Source organism: Apodemus sylvaticus, chromosome 7 (assembly GCF_947179515.1).
Source record: "Apodemus sylvaticus chromosome 7, mApoSyl1.1, whole genome shotgun sequence".
Lineage (NCBI taxonomy): Eukaryota > Metazoa > Chordata > Mammalia > Rodentia > Muridae > Apodemus > Apodemus sylvaticus.
Window position 1 is genome coordinate 50,364,002 of NC_067478.1, and position 25,402 is coordinate 50,389,403.

General features: G+C 44.2%; 1 protein-coding gene across 2 annotated transcripts in view; it reads left to right on the plus strand.

Annotated features, from left to right (window-relative positions):
- Positions 1–25,402, plus strand: part of Slc17a5 (solute carrier family 17 member 5) — a 41,051-nt gene that overhangs the window by 11,259 nt on the left and 4,390 nt on the right. For both annotated transcript variants that reach the window (XM_052187759.1, XM_052187758.1), the window contains 7 exons: positions 2,123–2,210; positions 5,768–5,854; positions 8,330–8,448; positions 9,780–9,938; positions 12,153–12,285; positions 15,015–15,162; positions 24,722–24,812. In XM_052187759.1, the coding sequence (XP_052043719.1) occupies positions 2,123–2,210; positions 5,768–5,854; positions 8,330–8,448; positions 9,780–9,938; positions 12,153–12,285; positions 15,015–15,162; positions 24,722–24,812 (825 nt within the window). The remainder of the gene's footprint in view (positions 1–2,122; positions 2,211–5,767; positions 5,855–8,329; positions 8,449–9,779; positions 9,939–12,152; positions 12,286–15,014; positions 15,163–24,721; positions 24,813–25,402) is intronic.

The following is a 25,402-nucleotide window of genomic DNA, read 5'->3' on the forward strand; positions in this document are numbered from 1 at the left end:
GAAGAGCAGCCAGTGTTCTTAACCACTGAGCCATCTCTCCAGCCCTTATTTCTTATTCTTTATCTCTTTTTCCCTCCTGTTCTAAGTGCTCTTTTAAAGATTTGTTTTTATTTGCTATGTATGTGTTTTGTCTGCATGTAGGTTGTGTATATACAATGTGAGTGCAGGTTCCTGTACAAGCCACAAGAGGGCATTAGAGTGGTTGTGAGCCCCCAAGTAGGTGTTAAAAGGCAAACCTAAACCCATGTTCTCTACAACAGCATCCAGTGCCCTTAACCACTGAGCCATCTTCTCTAGCCCAGAAAACATTTTCTAAGGAGGCAGAACCTTATGCTTCAGAAAACATGGAAATAATGCAGTGTGACGATGGCTAAGATGGTCCATACTTAGAATACATAGTTACGCACATTTTGGCTTGTGAGCCGACACTGTATAGATGCTGGAACTGAACCCAAGTCCGGAAGAGGGCCCGTGCTCTAACCTCCTGAGCCCTCTCCCCAGCCCATGTGTTGGCACGTTTGCAAAAATGTTAAATTGCCTTGTTTTACTCAGTTTGTCATTGTGTGTGGAACTTCCTCTTTATCATTAGTTCATATTTTTCTGGTCTTCTAACTTAGAGACAAATAATTTATGATTTTATCTGACTATACCAATTTACTTCTAGAATTCTTGTTTTTTATTTTAATGTTGATGGAAATAAGTCAATGAGAACCAACTTGCAGAGTTCTGAGTTCTTTTACTTTTTAATTATTTCTTTATTTTTATTTTATGGACATTGGTGATTTGACTGCCTATATACCTGTTTGAGGGTGTCAGATTCCCTGAAATAGGAGTAACTGACAGTCGTGAGCCACCGTGTGGTTGCTGAGAATTGAACCCAGGTCCTCTGGAAGAGCAGTCATTTCTCTTACCCACTGAGCCATCTCTACAGCCCCTAGAATTCTTATAAACTTTTTTATGCAGTGAAAAATATTACTCTGTGTGTGTGTGTGTGTGTGTGCGCGCGCGCACGCACCCTTCTTTTTTTTTTTTTTCTTATTTGATTTTGTTTCTGTGCTAAGAATCAAACCCAGGGCCCTGCACACACTGCGATGTTCTCTAAGACTGAACCCACAGCTCATTTAGAAATCTCTTCATTTTTAGCTTTCTTTTCCTGTCTGTGCCTCTTCTGTGTCTCAGTGATTAAGAGCTTTTAACTCAAGCACAGGCAGCCACTGGGTCTGTCCCAGCTCACAAGCCGTGCTAGATAGCCTTATACAGTAGTGCGTTGAAAAAAGAACACTGGCATGAAGTCCTTAGCTTTTGACCAGCCGTGCCACTGTCAGAGAAAAGCATGAGGTAAACCCTGACAGCTCAGCCTCAGTTTCTTCGTTAATAATTGAGACTTAAGTACCTGTGCGCCCTCAATCACGGGAATTGTACAGCTGATGTGTGGTGAAATTTGCTGGAAGGCTCATTATTCTATGGCTCATTATTCTATTCTATTCTATTCTATTCTATTCTATTCTATTCTATTCTATTCTATTCTATTCTATTCTATTCAACAGGATCTCCCTGTGTAGCCCTGGCTGTCCTGGAACTCATTCTGTAGACCAGGCTGCCCTCAAACTCAGAGATCTGCCTCCCTCTGCCTCACAACTGCTGGGATTAAAGGCGTGCGCCACCACCTCCCAACTTAAAGTTTTGTTAGTAGTTTACATGTTCTTTTTCCATTCATATCCAAATAGTAGTCCTCATGGAAGTCTATTAAATAATTCCTTCCTGGTTATAAAATAAATGCTATGGGCCCCTCTGGTCCCAGGTTTTCTTTTTCTTTTTACCTAAATAAACTATATTGATCTGTTGTTGCCTCTGGTCCAGTTATTGTATCTCTTTGCTGAGCTATTCTCATAGTGTAGTTCTTGTCTGTAGATGTTTAACGTTGTAGTCTGTTGTTCCTTCTGCTGTCACAGAGGGCCACTGTATAAATTGTGTTTATACCTAGAGTCTTTCATCTTTCACCATGTTGTCTGTGTATGCCACACACCTCGTCCATAAAGCTAGGTCAGCAACTTTGATCTTTTGATCTTTTCTGTCTGATTTTGAAGCTGCCTTGTATTTCATCAGAAATATCCACCCCCAGGGCGTTACATTCCCAGCCATGCATGCCATGTGGTCATCCTGGGCTCCGCCTCTCGAAAGAAGCAAGCTACTTACCATATCCTATGCAGGTAAGATGATGATCCTTATAAAACCTTTTCCATAATTCAATACGTATGTACCAGCCTTGGCAAGCGTACCTGCATGCCAGAGTCATGTAGTCCTCCTGGGAGAAATAACCTTTTTGTTGGTTTTGTTCTTTTTGTGATTTGTTGTTGTTTGATTGGTTGGTTTGATTGTTGTTGTTTGGCTGTTGTGGCACTTGCTATGTAGACCAAGCTATCCTTGATCTCAGAGAACTCTGCTTGATTCTGCCCCCAAGTCCTGGGACTAAAGGCATGTACCACCATGCCCAGCAGGGTTTATTTTGTTTTTAATTTTGGTATGTGTGTGTTTGTGTGTGTGCATGAGTCATGAGCATTTATGAGCTGCCTGATGTGGACACTAGGAGTTGAACTCAACAGTAAGTGGTGTGTGTGTGTGTGTGTGTGCATGCATGTGTGTGTGTGTGTGTGTGTTGTGTATGTCTGAATATGTGTATGTCTGTGCATGGAGACACCCCTAGAGGACAGAAGAGGGTGTGGGGTCTGCAAGTGGATGTGAGCCACCTGATGTGGAGGTGGAAGGCATTGGGATTCCGCACAAGACACTCCGAGATCAAGTTCTCAGCAAAAAGGAGATTTATTTGCCTCAGAAGGCAGGAAATAAAAGCCAAGGACAGGAGATAGGGGATGAGAGAGAAGGGGAAAGGAATGAGGGAGAGGGACAAGGGATATTTGTCCTGGAGAACAAAGGATTGCCCCTGGATAGAGAGGAGACAAATGTGGCACATTAGGCAAACGGCAGTTTATAAAGATAAAGGGGGAACCCGCGTTAGGATGAGGTGTTCCGTTTTGATTGGACAGGTTAAAGTGGCCAAAGGGGACTTTTGATGCTAGACTTCAACAGTTTGGTAGCTAGAACTTGACAGTCAGCCTCAGGAGGAGGAAATGGCCGGACTTTGGTGGGTAACCAAGTGTTTAGCAAGGCAGAGGGAATGGGGGGAAGGGCAAAATCTGCAAGGGTCCTTGCAAGAGCAGCAGCCAGTACTCTCAGCTGCCCAGCCGTCTCCCCAGTCAGTGCTCTCAGCTGCCCAGCCGTCTCCCCAGCCCCTTTAACCATGATTTCTAGCTTGACTGTGCAATAAACACATTACTTTCAGCCCTTCCCTCCTTACATCTTTGCACTGTGCATTTGTTCTCATTTGGAGCAAGTGAGATAATATGACCTTTATGTGAAATTATAATTTTACTAGATTGTGGAAGAAATACTTGCTTGTTTTCCATTGACTGAGCAGAAATTTTTCTACCTGATTAATCTTAAATACAGTGGTTAATTTATTTTTTTTTTCAAGACAGTGTTTCTCTGTGTAGCCCTGGCTGTCCTAGGAGCGCTCTGTAAACTAGGCTGACCTTGAACTCAGAGATCCACCTGCCGCTGCCTCCCAAGTGCTGGGATTAAAGGCGTGCACCACCACCACCTAGTGCAGTGGTTAAGAGTTGTCTGCAGTGATTTTTAAACCAAAATCAGAAGAATGAAAACAAACTAGCCATGGATGGGATGTAACTCCACTGGTAGGCCACTTGCCTAGCATGCGTGAGGCCCTGGGTTCGATCCCAGGCATCAGTAGTGCATGTCCGTAAGCCCAGTCCTTAGGAGGCCGAGGCAAGAGGGTCTGTAGAGGGCTCAGCGGCAGCTACATGGTGAGCTTGAGGGCAAAGGTTACAGGTTCTGTTTCTTAGGTTTTGTTTTTTTTAAGATTTATTTATTATATGTAAGTACACTGTAGCTTTCTTCCAACACCCCAGAAGAGTGCATCAGATCTCATTATAGACGGTTGTGAGCCACCATGTGGTTGCTAGGAATTGAACTCAGGACCTCTGGAAGAGCAGCCAGTGCCCTCAACCACTGAGCCATCTCTCCAGCCCAGGTTACAGGCTCTTAACCAAGTGAGAGACATTCAATTTATAATCTAAAGGCCTCTCTTTCCTGGCAGTGGTGAGATTGACTTTATAAGGTGTCTGATGGTAAACTCAAGACTAGGTGCTGCTCACTGTGCTGCCTCTCTCGGGTCGGATGCTGGTGCTCAACTGCTGTGCTCCATCTCAGCCGTGCTCCAGCTCGGCCCTAGCACACAGCGCCTTCCGCAGAGTTCAGTTCTCTGAGACCCTGCAATCTGCTTCTCAGGCTTTATCTGTTCCTTGCTTTTGCCTCAGTGAGGTCCCAGACCCTTTGTCTGCTTTCCTGTTTCCAGCCCTCTGTCCATCCTGTCACCATGTCCTGCTCTTGCTTTGTTTGGCTTTGCTTTGGGATTTGGTTTATGGTTTGGTTGGTGGGTTAGTTGGTTGTTGGTGGTTGTTGTGTCTGTGGCATCGTTGCCCCTGCTTCCTGAGTGCTGGGATTGACGGTATGTCACCTCGCCCCGCTACCCTACTTTCTCATTGGCTTTCTTTCTTAGCCACTCTGGGACTGATCTTAACCAGCTTTTCAAAGTCCGGTTGCTACTCTGTACATCTTGCCTTTGCTTGGGAGCTCAGAAATAACTCTCCTATTTGAGCTCTGCATTGCTCTATGGGACGTCCTAATTTGGAACAGTCATTGGTTTATATCTGTCTCCTGCCTGTGACTAAAACATGAGATCAGAAAGTGTCTAAGCCAGGTTACTGTAATATGTATCTATAATTCTGGTACTTCAGAACTGGAGACAGGAAGATTAGGAGTTCAAGGTCATCCTTAGCTACATATGGAGATAAAGGCTAGATTTCATGGGACCCTGTCTTTTTTTAAAAACATTTATTTATTTGTTTGTTTGTTTAATGTCTATAAGTACACAATTGGTCTCTTCAAACACACCAGAAGAGGTGTCAGATCCCATTACAGTTGGTTGTTAGCCACCATGTGGTTGTTGGGAATTGAACTCATGACCTCTAGAACAACAGTCGATGTTCTTAACCACTGAGCCATCTCTCCAGCCCGAGACCCTGTCTTCAAAAGTAACTAGCCGAGCAGGGTAATTGGCACCTGTAATCCCAGCCCCCGGGAAGCAGAGGCAAGAGCTGTCTGTAAATTTGAGGAAAGCCCGAGCTACATAGTGAGTTCAGGACCACCGGGACTACAGGATGCAATCCTGTCCCAACTGAAAAAGAGAGAGAGAAAATATATATATACAGACTATCATTTAGCTCCCACTGCATCTAACTAAAATGTCTTGCATGGTTAAAGTGTATTGTTTTATTTATAAAACAATTGTTTATAATATATAAACTTATGAAAAGCCTCATTCTTAGTTCAACAAGCATGCCTATACCCGCCCGCCTCCTCATCCGCCTCTGGAGCTGGGATTACAGCGCACACCTCATGGATGGCTCTCACACCAGTGGATCCTGTATTCCTCAGTATCTGCAGGGTTGTGTCTGCATGTGTAGGTGTATGTGCTTTACATTGTAGGGCATGCTGGACTGTCTGGTCAGTGTAGCCGCTTCTGACTCCATTGTTCCTTCTGGTCTGTCCACTGTTTCCGTCCTCCTTAAATGGTAGCCTTCCCCTGCTTACCTCCCCAAAGCTTACAGAGTCTCCTGTGTTGATCTAGGAGCACAGCTTGGGACAGTAATCTCACTTCCTCTTTCCGGAATAATTTGCTACTATATGAACTGGACTTACGTCTTCTATCTTTTTGGTAAGTATGAATCTTTAACTAAATTATAACATAAATTAAAAGTGTAATAGTAACTGATTACATTTAAATGTGATTCTGTCTCCCAGCTTCCTAACTGAAAGAATTTCATAACTGAACATGGGGGTTCGTAAAAATGTAGTAAAAGGTTTCTGAACCCACGCTGACTAAACAGTAATTCAGAGTAAAACACATAAGGAATCAGGTCCTTCTGGCTGTGCCAGCCCAGGTCATGACATGTGACTTCGCTGCAGCCTAGGTGCTGATGGAACATGCACTGGATGAGCGTGCTGCCACGGGAGGCCTGAAACACGTCAGCTCAGAGTCAAGAGCATTATATGTTATAGACTGTAATGTCTTCACAAGACATCAAAGTTTTCTGATATTCTCGAAACAGAACTTTGTTTACTATAGATAGCAAAAGACAGTATTCCCCTACTGTAAGTCTTCAGCTTGTAAGTATCAAATTAGTGTATCTTTGGGTTGGATCGGAGTGCGTTCGATCCAGGCAGTGATGATGCATGCCTTTAATCCCAGCACTGGATCTCTGAGTTTAAGGACAGCCTGGTCTACAGTTTCAAGGCAGCCACAACTACACAGAGAAACCCTATCTGGAAAAAAACAAAATTACGGTTTGAATTACTGAGTTGAAATTCATAAGAAAGAACCATTCACTGAGTTTTTGGCTTGGGCTTAGAGGAGAATTTCCGAGAATTGAAATGACCCTAAACATGTTTCTGCTGTCTTGTACCACCCATGCATGCAAAGTGCTGTTCTCAGAATTGACCTTCACTAGACAGAAGTCAACCCTGAAAAGGCTTGAGGAAGCTCTGCGCACTGCAGGTGGGAAACAGCCGTCCAGTGTTTAAAGCTCTATGTAAGAACAAGCACAACTGTTTCAGGATGCAAATCATCTTCTGTCTTTCATAAGTAGGCAAATCAAATGAGAAACCAAGAACTTAAAATAAGTTTCTTTTGTTTGTTACTAGTAAATATTGATTTGTATTATGATTTTATGTACCTATTTACACAAAGTTGTGTAAAAATTTCTCAGTAGAAAGGGTTTACGAAGTGCTACTCTAGGCTGGGCAATAGTAGCACAGGCCTTTAATCTCACCGCTTAGGAGGCAGAAGCAGATGGATCTCTGAGTTTGAGGCCAGCTTGGTCTACAGATCAAGTTTCAGGATAACCAAAAGTAAAAAACAAAAAAAACAAACAAAAACTACAGGAAAAAAGTCCTAAGGCCTACTCTAACTTGCTGAAGGAAACATTGCCAACTCACAGTGTTCTAAAACACAGAAAACCCATTTCCCAGGTTCTTAGGGCTGACAGGGCTAACCCAGTTTGCCCTAAGCTTTGGAATGTGCTTCTCTAGAAACTGCTGTCACACTGTGACAAGTTCTTCTCTGGGGGTTATGGAAATGTGTGTTTTGAAAATACTTTCTCTTAAGCAAAAGAGGGTATTCTCTCTCCCCTGAGGAGATTAATCTTTTTCCTTTCCTTTAGTGTGAAAGCATTCATTTCTTAAGTTGATTGTCAGGATCATGCATATTCTTAATGAATTATATTATTACACAGGTATTTTCTACAGAAAATGGACCTTCAAAATGAATGAAACAGACATTTGGAGGGGTGTGTGTGTGTGTGTGTGTGTGTGTGTGTGTGTGTGTGTGTATGTGTTTATAGAAATGGGTTCCTTTGTTTTGCTGGATTTGTTTGTTTTGTTTTGAGACAGGGTTTCTCTCTGTGGCCCTTGGCTGTGCTGGAACTTGCTCTATAGACCAGGCTGGCCTCAGACTCACAGAGATGCACCTCTGCCTCCTGAGTGCTGAGTGTACCACCACCTCCCAGCCGGAAATTCATTCTTAAGAGATTTTTCTTGTCCGTAATAGACAATCCTTTAGAAACAAAATGTAAATTTAATATTTGGATGTCAGAGTATGGGAAGAGATGGGAATTAGTACTATCAATTGTCACAGGTTTTCTTTTCTGGTTATGAATATGTTCTGGAATTAATTATATTTGCACAATGAAATAAGTATTAAAAATTTGTACTGAGCCAAGATGGCCCTGGTGGCACTTGGGAGCCTGGGAAACTAAGGCAGGAAGATTTAAACAAAACAAAAATCTGTCGAACCTTGTAAGTCTGTCTGCAGACCCTGATCAGCTGAGTCTTTGATTCACTTCATTAGCGTGTGAGGCTGTGCATGGTTACACATACCTGTGATCCCAGCAGTTGAAGCAGGAGAATTACCTCAAGTGTAGCCTGAGCTTCATATTGAACACCTAGCCAAGCCTTGTCTCAGACCCTCCCCCAAGTGCAGAGAGAGTAACAGCTCTTATCCACCAAAGAGCTGAAGCCCGAAATTAAATCCAATCTTACATTACATTTATAGATATGTAATCTTCTCGGGATGTGTACAGAATGCTGTTGATACATTCGAATTGTATTTAACCGTTCTCTCTCTATTTTTAAGGTATAGTTGGAATTGTCTGGTTTATTTTATGGATGTGGATAGTCAGTGATACACCAGAAACTCACAGGACAATCTCCCATTATGAAAAAGAATACATTGTTTCATCATTAAAAAATCAGGTATGGACTTTGGCACATATTAAAAATCGATATAACGGTTTTTGAAATAGATCTTTCTACTGTTTGTGTCTTAGGCAAATTAAGATGAGCAAATGAAATAAGTATCTAAAATACTTATTTTATTTTATATACTTATTTTAGTGCAGTTCTTTCTAAACTAAAACTAATTTCTTCTCAGGGTCATTCTAGAAGCTAAGGGTGTGGCTCAGTGAGAGAGCGTAAACACCCAGGAGTCTGTCTGAGTAGTCGGGTACAAACTGAGGACAGACAGACAAAGAGGGTGCCATTATTAACCCCCGTTGAATTGGGGGATTCTACTGCATATGAGTAACCGTCATACTCCTGGGCCAACCCATGTATTAAATATTAGTAGTTTAGCATCTGTTTTAGAATTAAGATGGGTATAAAAAGAAATCTTCATATCTTTTTAAATTAAGAATTATTTATATTTCTAAATTATGTATATTTGTCTGTGTGTCAGTATGTGCATGACAATGGACAGAGGTGTCAGGTCCCCGGAGTTACAGAAGGGTAAAAGCCACCCGTTGTGGATTCTGGGGACCAAACTCAGGTCTTCTGCAAGAGAAGCGTGCACTCTTGATGGCTAAACCTTTTCTCCTGCCTCATTGCATGGCTTACTTTGACTCAACACGTCATCTCAGATACCCCTGCTCTGAAGGCCACGTCCCGTGGCTGCATAGAAAGCCCTCACCTGGTTCCCTCTCTTTATCCTGTTTCCTTCGCTGAGATGGTGATACTGCCCAGGCGTGCCTCAAACTCTGAGCTCACATCACCCTCCGCTGAAACCTGGTTCTCTGAGGCTGCCTCCGGTGTGGAGCTCCTCACCCAGCGTGCACAGTTCCTATAAACCGTTTTAGTATCACAAAGACTGGATAATGAAAAACAGATCCTAATAAGACCTTCCAGTCTCTTCGCTTTTCCCTCATGTCAACCCCCAGATGTGATAATGACAGCATTCTTCACTTTATAGGAGTTCTGTTGTTTAAAGTGACTCGGACACACAAAACCATGGTGACATTGATAACTCTGCTGTGCTTGTGTTCACATGAAGGTTTGGTGACATTTGTAACTCTACTATGCTATGTTCTCCTCTGACGGTCATAGATTCTCTAGTTGATATGTTTAATGAAACAACTAAAATTGGTTAATTATTTTGCTACTTAGCATTTCACAGAGTTGACATTCAGATCTAGAATGCACCACTGAATGTGGTGTTGTGTGCTCTAGGCTGAGTTTCAGCTAATGGTGGTGTGGTTAAGTGTTAACAGAGCTGTAGCTGCAGGTCTTCTCACTTGGCCTGTTTCCTTCAGCTTTCTTCACAGAAGGTGGTGCCGTGGGTGTCCATCTTGAAGTCACTGCCACTTTGGGCAATTGTAGTAGCACATTTTTCCTACAACTGGACCTTTTACACTTTATTGACGTTATTGCCGACCTACATGAAAGAAATCCTAAGGTTCAACGTTCAAGAGGTAAGAGGAAATAACTATCTGCTATAGAATGGTTTTCAGAGCCACACCCACAAGTCCTTTCCCCTTTATCAAATTCAGTCATTTTCTTCTGTGCTGGCTCGTTTTTATGTCTGCTGTCACAAGCTAAGTCTTTTGAGAGGTGAGAACCTCCACTGAGAAGGCACCTCCAGGCCGGGCGATGGTGGCACACACTTTTTTAATCCCAGCACTCGGGAGGCAGAGGCAGGCAGATTTCTGAGTTCAAAGCCAGCCTGGTCTACAGAGTGAGTTCCAGGACAGCTAGGGCTACACAGAGAAACCCTATCTCAGAAAAAAAAAAGAGAGAGAGAGAGAGAGAAAGTACCTCCATACAATCAGGCTGTAGGCGAGCCTGTGGTGCTCTTTCTTAATTAATGATTGACGCGGAGAGGGACCTGCCTGTTGTGAGTGGGGCCATCTGGGGATGGCGGTCCTGGGTTCTATAAGAAAGCCAAGTGAGCCGGGCAGTGGTGGCGCACTGGTGGCGCACGCCTGTAATCCCAGCACTCTGGGAGGCAGAGGCAGGCGGATTTCTGAGTTTGAGGTCAACCTGGTCTACAGAGTGAGTTCCAGGACAGCCAGGGCTACACAGAGAAACCCTGTCTCCAAAAACAAAAACAAAAACAAAAAAACAAAAACAAAAACAAAAAAAAAAGAAAAGAAAGCCAAGTGAACAAGCCATGCGGAGCAAGCCAGTAAGCAGCCCCCCTCCATGGCCTCTGCATCAGCTCCTGCTTGCAGGTTCCCATCTAGTTTGAGTTCCTGCCTCAACTTCCTTGAGTGGACTGTGATTCATGATATGTAACCAAATAAACCCTTTCCTCCACAATTTGCTTTTGTGTTTTCTTTTTTCTTTCTTTTGTTCTTTCTGTTTGTTTGTTTCTTTGTTTGTTTGTTCGAGACAGGGTTTCTCTGTGTAGCCCTGGCTGTTCTGAAACTCACTCTATAGACCAGGCTGGCCTCAAACTCAGAAATCCGCTTGCCTCTGCCTCCCAGAGTGCTGGGATTACAGGCGTGCACCACCACCGCCCGGCTTGTGTTTTCTGCTGTACTAATTTTTTTGTTTTTTTCTGTTGTTTGTTTTTTCTCTTTGTTGTTGTTTTATTTTTTGTTTGTTTGTTTGTTTGTTTGTGACAGGGCTTCTTCCTCGTCATAGCTCTGGCTGTCCAATGTCTCACTTGGTAGACCAGGCTGGCCTTGAACTCACAGAGATCCACCTGCCTCTGCTTCCAGAGTGCTGGGATTAAAGACATTAAAGGCATGTGCCACTGAAGCCCAGCTTGCTATGCTAAGTCTTCTCCTGCTGTGTGTGTGTGTGTGTGTGTGTGTGTGTGAGAGAGAGAGAGAGAGAGAGAGAGAGAGAGAGAGAGAGAGAGAGACCCTGACCCACTGTCTCACTGAATGAGAATAGGGTTTGAAAATAAATCTGTAGCTACATAGAAACACAGCTAAAACCAACTTTTTCCTTAAAACTTAGCATATTCCAAACTCATGAGATGTCTTTTGCTCACAGTAGGGCTGATTCTGAAAAGCATGTGTGTAAAATTGTACTTTAAAACTTTAAAGTAGCCAGATGTGATGGTGCATTCCTTTAATCCCAGCACTCGGGAGGCAGGTGGATCTCGGTGAGTCTGAGGCCAGTCTGGTCTACAGAGTGAGGTCCAGGACAGTCAGAGCTACACAGAAACTTTGTCTTGAAAAACAAAAACAGGCAGTGGTGGTGAATGCCTTTAATCCTGGCACTTGGGAGGCAGAGGGAGGTGGATTTCTGAGTTCAAGGCCAGCCTGGTCTACAGAGTGAGTTCCAGGACAACCAGGGCTATACAGAGAAACCCCAGTCTCAAAAGAGAGAGAGAGAGAGAGAGAGAGAGAGAGAGAGAGAGAGAGAGAGAGAGAGAGAGAGAGAGAGAGAGAGAAGGAAAAGAAAAACAAAACAAAACAAAAACAAACATAAAAGGTAACAAAAACAAACATAAAAGGTAACATCCACAGAGACCTAGCACAGACAGTATTGTTTCCCTGTGAGAGCAGCTATTACAGGACTGAGTCCCATGATTGCTGCAAATGCTAATCATATGTGTGCTATTTGGACATGACCACATTGCTCCGCTATATCTGCTATTGTCAAGTAGTCAGGGTTGGCTACTACTCGTATGTTCTGCCATAATTAATCCTGAATCTCTTTCCCTCTTCCAGAACGGGTTTTTATCTGCGTTGCCTTATTTTGGCTGCTGGTTATGCATGATTCTCTGTGGTCAAGCTGCTGATTATTTACGGGTCAAGTGGAACTTTTCAACTCTAAGCGTTCGGAGAATTTTTACCCTCGTAGGTAAGTGAGATAAACCGAGTTTTGTCCTATTTCCCAGTCATGTGCATAACCACTTTGCCTCTGATCACAAAAATGGGAGATTGCCCCACACACACAACCAGTTTTGTAGCACACAAGCTGTGTGAAACGTCTCAGTCTCACAAAACTGCCCTCTTCCACTTAGAGGCTGGTCACAAGACCCACGTTGTGACCTACACTTTTAACTGGCTGCCTATTCATTAGGGTTCCCGTGGCCTGTCCTTGGACTCAGTTAATTTGCTAGACTGATGCACAGAACTCAGGGCACAGACTTTATTTCTGACTGCTCACTTATTATAGAGGATGTTACAAGGGGAGCCTAGGGCAAGGTCTATAGGAAGGGCTACAGACGAAGCCGCCTCCCTTCAGAGGCACACCATCTGCCAGGGCATGCTGCTACTTGGAATCTTGCCTAGACTGCATCCACGTCCTCTGGTTGTGTTGTTAGTTGGTTATCTGGTTGATTGATTATTGTTGTTGTTGTTGTTGTTGTTGTTGTCGTCACAAAATCTAACCATGTGACCAGACTGGTGTGGAACTGGCGATATAGCTCAGGTAGCCTGGAACCCAAAAGTCATCCTCCTGCCTCACTCCCCTGAGTACAAGCATGGGGACTTGGTAACTTGGTAGCTTAGTTGCTTGTTTCCAAGACAGATACTCCATGCTGTGCTACCTGGATTTGGCCTCAAAAATTCACACCTTTCCTGCTCTGACTGTCAAGAGCTGGGAACCCAGACCTGGACCACCACACCCAAGCCAAACCTTGACCTTTTGTGATTCTGAGAGGGCTTCCTTATGTCAGCAGGACTGAGTGAATCATTGGCCATTATGATCCGCCCACCCTGCCGCCCCGCCTTTATCTCCTCCTTGGCGACTGGTGCCTTTGCCTTTTTGATAGCCAGTCAGCGCGGTGCACACTGTAGGCCCAGTGCGGGGAAGCTGAGGCCAGAGAATCATTTGAGGCCTGGAGTCAGAAGCCAGACTGGGTAACATAATGAGACTCAGAAAGATGAAGAAATTGAGAGCCAGGCCTGGAGATACATCTCTAAGATCCCGGCCCTTGAGAAGTAGAGCCAGGAGCATCAGGGATTCAAGGTCTTCTGATTCATGACTAGTTTGATTAAGGCCAGGTTAGGTTCCCTCACATGATGTCTCAAAATACTGGGACAAAACGCACAGTCTAGGGCCACTGGTCCCAAGGTCACCGGTCATGCCATGTTATTAGCGAACAAAAGACAATCCTAATCACTCCAGAAACTCCAGAGGCATGAGGACTGTATACCAAAAAACAGGAGTGGAGAGCAAGAGGTCATGTCTGTTCCTGTCACAGTAGGCCAAGGCAACACAAAAGAGTAATCCTTGCCCTTGTTCACATATGGATCCTGACGGGTTCCCACAACCACAGCCGCCTGGACCGCCACCTACAGGGTGTCCGACACCTTCTGGCCTCCGCAGGTACCAGAGAGGACATCGGACATACATCATAACATGTTTTGCGTCAATTTTGTCTGCTCGTGCTAGTATATTCCCTTAATTCCAGTTCTTGGGAGGCAGAGGCAGGCAGGCAGACCTCTGTGACTTTGAGGCCAGCCTGGTCAACATAATAAGTTGCAGGCCAGAACTACAGTAAGATCCTGTCTAAAAAAATAAATGTAAATTTAGGGCCCAGAAAAAAATGGCTCAGCCATTAAGAGAACTGGCACCCTTAGAGAGAACACGAGTTCAGTCCCCAGCACCCGCACGGCAGCTTAGGGCTGTCTGCAACGCCAGCTCCTTGGGATCGGATGACCTATTCTAGCTCCACAGGCACTAGACACACATGTGTGCACAGACATACGTGCAAGTAAAACACCCAGGCACATAAAATCCATCTTTTCTTATGGTGAAAAGACAATTAGGTAAATTCTTCAAACACCTGTGGAGCCCCCACTGCGGCAACTGCCGCCCCATCCTGTTCAGATCCGACTCTGACTTTGATCATTTGTAAAGAAAATTATTTCCCTTTGGGTTCAATCTGATTTATTGTTTTCCTCTGGACCAGCTGTGTATAATAATATGCATTTTGTTATCACCTCCTAGAACCAAGATGGATCAGATTTCTAACTGCATCCAACAAAGTTTATTATTTGTGTGTCTGTCTGTGTGTGTGCATGTGTGTGTGTGCATGTGTACAAGCATGCATGGGTGTGTGCCATTGCAGAAGCCACTGGGTCACCCTGGAGCTAGGAATTACAAATGGTTGTGAGCCACCCAACATGAGTGCTAGGAATCAAAGTTAGGTCCTCTCGAAGGGCAGGAAGCACTCATAGCCACTGAACCACCTCTCCAGCCCCCAACAAGTTTATTGTATAATTTATTTACTTTGATGTTAAGAACTTTAGTCACAGTCTGTGTCAGCTGTTGCTTCTCCCTTCCGCCCTGTTTTTCAGTCTTTCTGTCCCTGGTGGTCAGCTCTGTAAATGTAGACTGAGTTCTTATCACATGCAGACTAAATAACACGACAGGAGGAAGAAAGTTTCCTTTTCTTATTACGTGAGTTATATCCCATGTTTCCTGCCAGGCTTTCTAGTGATGAAAGCTATGAAGATACTTCGGTCTTCCAGGCAGTTCCGTGTTTCTACAGTAGGTGGCAGCACTGTCCAATGCAGGGTTATACAGTTTTAAATTGAGCAACTACCTTAATGGCGCTTCTTTTTCTCTTGTAACTCCAGGAATGGTTGGCCCTGCAGTTTTCCTAGTCGCGGCTGGATTTATAGGCTGTAACTATTCTTTGGCTGTTGTGTTCCTAACCATATCCACGACGCTGGGAGGCTTCGCCTCTTCCGGGTTTAGCATCAACCATTTGGATATCGCTCCTTCGTGAGTACAAATACAGAGAGGTTTTCTGGGAACAGCTGTAATTTTTTTCTTAGTCATAGTAAAACATAGATAGCATAAAACACGCTACTGTTTGTTAGCCATCACCACCTGCAATCTCTCAGCGTTTCCATCTCTCCTGTTGAAATTCTATGTCCCTTAAACCAGCGCTAATGCCACATAGCCTGTTCCCTGCCAGCCACCGTTCTTGTTTGTGCTTTGCGTGAATTTGACTACTAGAGGAATCGCTTTAAATTTTTTGCTGGATTTCAGTTTACACAGTCAGTAAATTCTCAAACCCTGAACTGCCATCCTCTACCCATGGGGTTCTCCTGCACACAGAAGGGACGGTGTGACTCGGGGTCTGTACCAGCTAGAACAGGCTCTGTGATAGCCCATCCTCGAACTGCCACCAAGCTTGGCACCCAGGAGGCACTCGGTGGACAGAGGAGAGACAGAGCCCTCTTGGTCAGACACAGAGCCAGGAGCTCAGCTCAGCTGGTGCTGTGCTTGCCTGGCGTTCACGAAACCATGATTCAGTTGCCAGCACAAACTGACCGCTGCAGCGCCGCACACCTTAATCCCAGACTTCTGCACACCTTAATCCCAGACTTCGGAAGATGGAAACGGGAGAGTCAGAAGTTCAGGGCCAGTCTAGGACATAAGACCATGTATCAAATAAAAAACAAATAAATAAAAGTGGAGCCAGCAAGATGGAGGCTTAGAGGGTAAAATTATTATATATAATATATTATTATGTCATACTATATTAAGATATATATATATTGCTTTATGAATCAAGGAAGTGGAGCCTGGAGACAGGAAAAAAAAATGTCAGACTCAACCCTGGCTGCAGTTCAAGGCCAGCCACACCCATATGAGATCCTGTCTCAAAAAACAAGCAAAGCTAAAAATTACAAAAGAATAGAGCCGTTGCCTTGCCCAGTTGACACTTATCACATTACCTACATGTAAACACAGGTGTCCAGTAAGTGGTTGCTTACCAGCCTCTTACATAAACATTCTCTTGTTTGTCCTCAGAGGTCCAGTGAGTTAGGCAAGTGCCTACCTCTATAGAAACTTGGGTTCAGGGGAATTAAGTGGCTTGTCTTATGCCACACAGCTAACAAATGGTAAATCCATGATCTAAAAATTCTTACTTTAAGCCCAAACAAATTTTTATATCCACCTCTCTGGAAACATTCTTTGAGCCATATAACTCTGTTTTTTTTTTTTTTCCCCCAGCTAAAATAAAAGAAGGGACTAGATTGAGTACCTTTCCTCAGAAGATTTGGGGAACTTAATTTACAAGAAGTAATGGAGAGCTATTTAATTTTGAAGGAACTGTGAAGTCATTTTCTTACCTTTGAAATCCCCCAGACTGCACCTGGCCAGATGCCAGAGCCCTCTGACTCCCGTTAACCCTCTCTGCTCAGTGAATACCCCGGGACAAGCCCTTGTCCACACCCTTTCAGAGGCCCTGAGCAGGCCTTACTAAGTCTGGCGGCACACTTCTACACTCCTAGCATCATGGAGGCTGAGGCAGGAGGATCACACAAAGTTCAAAGCCAGCCAATTTTTTTTTAAAGATTTATTTATTATTATATCTACGCATGCTGTGGCTGTCTTTACACACCAGAAGAGGGTGTCAGATCTCTTTACTGATAGTTGCAAGCCACCCTGTGGTTGCTGGGATTTTAACTCAGGACCTTCAGAAGAGCGATCATTGCTCTTAACCTCTGAGCCATCTCTCCAGCCCCTGTTTCAGATTTTTAAAGAAAGAACCTGAATGGACCTTTGAAATTAATCTGTTCTCATATGAAAGAAAAAATACAAGAAAGTGAGAAGCTTGTGCTTTCCTGGTGGAGCTCAGGTGGTAGAGCTCTCCCTGTGCATGTCAAGTCCTGAAATCAAGCCCGCAGCTGGGAAGAGAATAATTTAATCTTCTGTAAGGGGGTAAGCTCCTTCCAACTAAACATCCTTAGAGCTCCGCATATGACCGTTCCCAGCACAGATCACAGAACACCAACCGAGCATGGGAGTTCACATCTCTCATTCCAACACCTGCCTATTGCTTATAATCACAAAAGCACATACCTAATGTTGGGAGGATTTCCTGTATACCAGCAACCTTAAAATAACTGTAATATATAAAGGAAGAGTTCATTGAACTTTACAAACTAGGAACTGTTTGTTGAATATGCATATCGATAAGGTATGAACTCTAGGAGTTTAATAGTGAAAGTTAATTGCAAGGAAACTTAGTTGAATTTAGTGATAATTTGAAAAATATAAACATAACTGTAATGATAACACTTTGCCAGACAGTGGTGGCGCACGCCTTTAATCCCAAGCAAGTACTGGGAGGCAGAGGCAGGTGAATCTCTGAGTTTGAGGCCAGCCTGGTCTACAGAGTGAGTTCCAGGACAGCCAGGGCTACATACACAGAGATATTCTGTCTCAGGGGTGGGGCGAGGGGGGTGAGAATCGGGGGAACACTTTAAAGATGAAAGAGTCGAAGCACTAGAAGCTGTTCCTTTGGAAATCATAGAGATGCCTATTTTATTAGCAAATAGCTTCACAGTAGCTGGGGCATCCCTGGCTAAGTACCTAGTGAGTCCACGACTGCCTAGGTTATATGAGAGCGACCCTGTCTTAAACAACAAGAGTGACAGAAAGTAGAGCTATTGACTTTTCCAGTTGTTAATCATTGTGCTCCTTATGTATAAATGCCGTTGTCTAGTACTCAATAGCTTACTAGTCACTTGTACAAACACTTTTTTGTCCTGAAAACAGTCTAACAAGGTAGGTAGGTGCACTTGACCAGTTTCCAGGTGGAGGAAATGTTAGCATCTATGGAGTCGTAGCCAAGCCTGATTACCTAAACCCATTCAAGGAGATAAAGAGTTCTTTTAAGTGTGAGGGTCTGGGGCCCTAGCTCAGTGACAGAGAACTTACTGCATACATGTAAATCGGTGGGGTCAGCCTCCAGCACTACAGACAATACAGAAGTGAAACAGAATGATCAATGCTGCCCCTTAAACTGAAAGAAAAAGAATGTAGAAAACATTGCAGCCGGAATGGTGGTGCACACCTTTAATCCCAGCACTTGGGAGGCAGAGGCAGGCGGATTTCTAAGTTCGAGGCCAGCCTGGTCTACAGAGTAAGTTCCAGGACAACCAGGGCTGTACAGAGAAATCCTGTCTTGAAAAAAACAGAGAGAGAGAGAGAGAGAGAGAGAGAGAGAAACTATGGCAGATGTTTTCATTTGTGTAACTTGCAGGATCTTAGAGTGATATATTGGAAGGGTTTGAGTAGCCCTGTCAGTGTACTCTTCACACCCGGGGCGTCAGCGGAGAGCTGATGAGAAATGTAAAATCTTGGGCTGCACCACACGTGCACTACCAAGAATCTCCACCCTGAGATCCCTGGGTGAGTCTCGCACACATTCAAGTCTGAGAAACTAGTCCAAGTCTGTCTTCCCACCCCCTCAGCAAACAGTTGTGGAGTTTATATACTCAGCATTTGGAACCCCACATGACTCTAGGAAAAGATTCAGTGCCTGCTTTTGAGATTAGTCAAAGACAGGAATGAACCAATTAAAATTAAGCAGTTGTAGGATAGTATAGTTTTCAACAAATCCTAAGTATCTGTTTGTACAAGCCCTAACAGGCACAGCCTACTCGGCGGTGGGAGTCAAGAAAGCCACACAAGTAAAGCAACCTTTTTTTGTTCCGGGCTTAGTGGAATATGTCCATAATCCTTGTATTCAAAAGGCTGACAGGTTGAAGCCAGCCTGGCCTACACGGCATGAGCCTGTTTCATAAAAGCAAAAAATTATGGCTGGGACATTAACACAGAAGTCTGAAGAAACAGTGCAAAGAAGTTAGCCAAGCTAAAGAGACCGCATCAGCTGGGTGTGGTGGTACACACCTTTAGCCCCTGCCCTCAGGAGGCAGAGGCAGGTGGGTCTGTGAGTTCTAGGTCAGCCTGTTCTACAGCATGAGTTCCGGGACAGCCAGAGCTACAAGAGAAACCCTGTCTCAAAGGGGAAAAAATGAAAAGAGAGGAAGAAAGGAAGAGAAGAAGGAAGGGAAGGAAGAAGGGAGGGAGGTACTATATCCGAGGGTTGAGGATATAGTTAAGTGGTAGAACACTTTCCTCACCATAAATGAGTCCTAGGCATGTTGGTTCCCAGCACCACAAAACGGGGGAAAGGGCTAGTAGTCTAGACAGAGGAATTTATAGGCGAGGCAAAAAGAAATTGGTGTCTTGTTATGTCATAACAAAAGAGGCTTAAACAAATCAACTTCATATTCCTTCTAGTTCTGGGACACATATAGTAAAAAAAAACAAAAAACAGTTTTTGGTTTTTTTGTTTTGTTTTAAGATAAAAGAAACTTAACCCAAGCATGTTAATATGCTCACAAACGAAAGCCAGTGAAATTTTACACACACACACACACACACACACACACACACGGAATTGAACCTAGCACTTTACACACAGTCTATCCCTTAGCCATAAGAAAAGGAAGAGCATAATCATCTCCCGTTCTTCTGCACTCCTCGTCTATAAAGGAGCTAAGGATGCTCAGAATCCTTGCAGTGAGCCTGTGTGCATCCAGAGGCCAGAAGAGAGCACCAGGGGGCGCTGTCCTCTTCCTGGACCTTCTGACCAAGTCTCGCTCAAACCAGCGAACCCCAACAATCTTGCTTGATCCATTTGCTGTGAAGCTGGAGTTCCAGGCACTTTCAGAGATGCCTCGAGTGTCCTGTCTCATGGGCACTGAGATTTTAATCCTCATCCTCACAACAGCCCAGCAAATGCTCTTCACCACTGAGCCATATCTCCTGAGCCTTCCCAGAACCGATCTTACTGTTAGGTGAGATATGGAAAGTACTTATAAGCCTCTCATAGTTTTCCCAATGGACAGTCAATATTCCTATTAACATGAAATCTGTGCATGGTATTTTCTAAGCCCTTCCATAAATTGAAATTAAGATTTTTTTTTTTTGTCATTCGATTTTAAAACAGGCTAGCCTCAAACTTGTGTCAATCCCCCACCTCAACATCCTCTTGCTGGGATTACAGTTATGCACCACTGTGGTGAAGCCACAGCTTACCTACGGCTAGTTATGGTGCCTGGAACCTATAGAACTTTCAGTGGTTATGTCCACGGGCATCCTGCACTCCAGTAGGCAGGAAACACTGAGTTTGCAGCGCGTTTTCTCATCTGTAGGTGTCCATCTTCCGTGGCACTTCCTGGCCGAGGGAATATGAATACGAATGGACGTCTTGGTGCTGACATTTAGGACTTTACAGCATCCGTCTGTGCTTAGATCTGTCAGTGCAAAGTCCTGGCAACGTCGCAGCTGGCTCCTGCCAAGGTGCTAATGGTTTAAAAAAAGAGTAGGAGAGAGGTCCTGCCAAGCTCGGTTAATTTAAGCTGTACTCCCCAAGGGAGCAAGCCAAAAAGACCTTGGCTTGCCTATATGGTTTGTGTGTATGGGCTTCAAGTACAAAAATATGGATGTTTGTAGATGGCTGAAATAGGCACCGCAGAAATAATAATAATAATAATAATATTTATTATTATTATTATTATATAGGAGTCTTGCCATTTAAAATGAGAAAGCGATTTCAGATCAGCAGCTGACAGCCCAGAAGCCAAGGTCCTAGTAGAAGTAGCACTGCATGAACAGAAGTTGCACTGCATGAACTGCGGAAACATTTCTTTCATTTGGGCCAGGAATTTGGTTTTCAGTCCTAGTGGTCACCTATGTAAAACACGAAGGCTCGAGCGGGACTTTGCAGGTATCTGGGTGAACTTCAGGAAGATATGCTTACAAGGCTGTTTGGGGAAACGAGGTTAGCTGAAACCCTCCACCTTTCTTTATTTCCTTAACAAGGCATCAGATGTAGCTCAAGGAACTCTAAAATCTAGACTCTAGATCCTAACATGTGCTCGGGAGGGGCATAGGATTATAGTAAATGACACATCATCAGGGTAGCCTGTAAAAGCCAGAGTTTTTTTTAAAAAAAACAAAACAAAAACATAACACTTCAGTAGAGAGAGAGAATAGTTTATAGGATGAACTGGTCCATACAGCAGTTTGTAGTAAGTCAGCAACCCTGGCGTGTAGTCGAAAATGTTACACTTGATTCCTCCTGTACAAAACTCCTGATCAGGAATTGGCACCGTTGGGCCCTGTGTGTAAGAAGGGCACTGCCCTTTGTGGAGCTAGGCTCCCAGGGTGGGCATGACCCAGTGCGTGGCCGAGATGGCTGTGGCTTGCACGGCACCTCGCCTTAGTCCGTGTGTGCTGTGTAAGCACGCGCCATGCGTGGACAGTGGACAGAAGAGGGGAAAGCGAAGCTTGAGTGTGCACTGTCGTGGGTCCTGCGCTCCGTCAGCAAGCCTGCGCTCCGGGACAGTTAGTTACCTTAACTTGGGTCACCTGTAAGAGTAGTACATGTGCTGCTAACCCGGGGGACAATAAAGACTCTGTGGCAGCCGCTGAGTATGAGCGCACAGAGAAGGCTTCCCGGAAGAGGAGCTGAGGGAGCGAGCGGTAGGGTGCAGGGAGTGTGCGTGGCAGGTGGCGGTGACAGCATGAATAGTCAGTCAGGTAACAGGGACACTTGTGGCAGACGTGAGCACCTGGAGTGAGCCCAGTGGAGGTCTGAAGGTGTGGGCGTGCCATTCTTGGGAGTAAGGCTAGCCAGACAGGCAGCTGCTCTTCCTCTTTTTTAGTCAGTCAGTCAGTCAGTCAGTTTTAGTTTTTTAACACAAGACGGTCTGTAACCTAGGCTGGCCTTGAACACAAAATGTAGCCAAGAATTACCCATGCTTCTGATCTCCTGTCTCCACCTCCCAAGTCCAGTATTGCAGGCGGGCACCACCATGCTGAGCTATTGCTGCCTTCTTGACATAAATGTTAAACAATCCCCGTAGGCTTCTTACTGAAGAGGAATGGCCTACTATGTACATTAAAGTATATACAATCTAAAAGGCAGGCCAACCATCTTGAAATGTTTGTAGCAGCTGGGTATGGTAGCACACATCTATAATCCCAGGATTTCGGAGGGAGAAGCAGAAGAGGCAGAAATTTGAGGGAGAAGCAGGCAGCTGGAAGCGCAGCTCTGCCATTAAGAACACAGCTCTGGCTGCTCTTCCAGAGGATCTGAGTTTGGTTCCCAGCATCCATGTCGGCAGACAGCTCACAACCGCCTGTAATCCAGTTCCAGGGAACCTGACATCCTCTGCACACACACACACAAACACACACATTTACCACAAATGATTTTATCAGGCTGGCCCGGAAGTCTCCATTCCTGTTTCTGCCTCCTGAATTCTGGGATTACAGGTATATTTCACCATATACCCAGCCATAAAGTTTTTTTGAGACAGAGTATACAGAAATTTTTTTTTTCAGTTTTTTGGATTTGGTTTTTTTCGAGACAGGGTTTCTCTGTATAGCCCTGGCTGTCCTGGAACTCACTCTGTAGACCAGGCTGGCCTCGAACTCAGAAATCCGCCTGGCTCTGCCTCCCAGAGTGCTGGGATTACAGGCGTGCGCCACCACTGCCCGGCTGGAAATTTTTTAAAACATGAAAAACAACAACAAAAAAAAAATCTGATTCCCTAAGATTTGCCCTTAAAATAAATCAATGCACTTGAGAAACTTTCCCCAGCTTTTTTTTTTTTTTTTGATTTATTTATTTATTATATGTAAGTACACTGTGGCTGTCTTCAGACACACCAGAAGAGGGCATTAGATCTCATTAAGGATGGTTGTGATCCACCATGTGGTTGCTGAGATTTGAACTCAGGACCTTCGGAAGAGCAGTCAGTGCTCTTACCTGCTGAACCATCTCTCCAGCTTATTAAGAAAGTCTTTCTGTCACACATACAAAGTAGACCTACCTTGTATACTAGGACAGTGTGTGAAGATTTGCATGTCAGCAAATATGTAATTAGTGGAACAAGTGAGTTGTGAAATTGTATATTTAATATGATCTCATGTCTAATTACATACTTGGAAATATAAGCGTACACCAGTAATGAACATATTTACTAAGGTGCTAATTAGATGATTATCTCTAAGTGAAAGAATTATAGACTTTTACTTTCTTAATTTTTTTCTTGTCTATATAATTTTCAAATCTTTTAATTCAGAGAACTGTTGAAATTGTTCTGTAGCACTGGGTGGTTTGTGGTGGTGCGTTACTTTAACCCCAGCACTCAGGAGGCAGAGCAGGCCTCAAACTCTGTGAGTTTGAGGCCAGCTTGGTCTACAAAGCAAGTTCCAGGACAGCCAGGACTACGTAGAGAAACCCTGTCTCAAAAAAACAAAAGAAAATAAAGAAGGAAGGAAGGAGAGAAAGAAAAGAAATAGTTCTAATGGGTAAATAAGCTTACCACCACGCATGGTGACCCGAATTTGAGCCCTGAAACATTCATGGTAGAAAGAGAGAACCAAGTCCCAAAAGCTATCCTCTGACCCAAGCTAGCATGCTGTAGCACTGGAGCGTGTGCGTACATGCATGCACACACACACACATATGCACACACACACATATGCACACACTCACACAAGCACACGCAAAAAATAAAATACATATAAATTTTAAATTCCTTAAATTCAACTTTGTCACCAGGAAGTAGCTTTTTTTAGGTGCTAGAGATTGGAATACAGGACCACAAGCACTCTGGACAAGGGCTTGCTACTGAGCCACACCCCCCAACCTATAATTTGTTCCTTTCTTGGTTTTAAAATAGGATGTTAGGCAGCCCAGGCTAACCTCAAACTTGATATATAGCCAAGGCTTCCCTTAGACTCTCGATCCTCCTGATCTTCCTCTTTCTTCACTCACTATTGCAGGAGTTAAAGGTGTGCCATGCCACCCTACCTTACTGTGCCTTACCATGCCACACTGTACCCCCATGCCACACCGGGCCCCAGTACAATTGTTTTCACTTTTAATATCCCGGTAGATCCAAGAGACAAGGTTAACAAAAGGTCTCTGATAAGAGGGATCACATCAATCACATCAGCAGCCGTGTCACCGTGTATGCTGTTCCTGGGCCTACATGCTCATTTATTTTCATTTCTGACTTATTGTTGGCAGTCTTACCAAAGGCCCTGCTCTGACCTCCTGCCATAGGCTGAACCCACCCACCCTGCCTCTAAGGCTGCTCTCTCCGCTCAGGCGTAGGCCCCCCTGGACTTTATCATAACTATAAGTGGACAGTGGTGCTACACGCCTTTAATCCCGGCACTCGGAAGGCAGAGGCAGGCAGATCTGAGTCTGAGGCCAGCCTAGGTTACAGAGTGAGTTCCAGGACACAGAAAGATCCTGTCTCTGGAAAAAGAAAAGGGAAGAAAAAAAACCGAAAAGAAAAACATAACTGCATGCAAGGTTTTTATAATATAAAATCCTGGTCCCGTAAGTCATTTCTGTGGAGACAGACTGTCTGAACACAAGCCGAGAATGGAGGAGCTGTCTGTAGAAGGATTCACCCTTTAATGCACGCTCTGTGAACCCTCTTCCCAGGTATGCCGGCATCCTCCTGGGCATCACGAACACATTCGCCACAATTCCTGGGATGATTGGACCCATCATTGCCAAAAGTCTGACCCCTGATGTAAGTAGAAATTTGGCTTTTAAACTAAAAATATTTGGAAGTGTCACTTCTGTGTCAGATTGAGTTTATTGTAATGATAAAATTATGAGTGTTCCTTTTCTTAATGTTTCTATGGATGTTTTGCCTGAATGTTATGTCTAATACGTGCAATGCCCAAAAAAGCCAAGAGAGGGCGTCAGGTTCTATGGCCCTGCAGTTACAGGCAGTTAAGCGGCACGGGATTGCTATCTTTAGCCATTATGGAGGTCCCTGAAACCAAACCCAGGTTTGCTACATGGGAGCAGTAAATGTGTTCTTTGGCACTGAGCCGACTCTCCTGGCTTTTGTGAAATTCTTTATGACAAAAATGTAAAGTAAAATAAAGTTTACGCTGCGAGCTGCTACTTTATTGGATGGAAATGTGAGTCGGTGACTGGAAAATGACATGCCTTAGTGGATGCAGAAGCGGGCTGTGTTCAGGCTGGAGGAGGTGTGACTCAGTTGCTACAACACTTTGCTGGAATGCATGAAACCCTGGGTTTGTGATTCCCAGCATTAAAACTGGGCATAATGGAGCAGTTATAATATCTGTAATCTCAGCACCAGAGAAG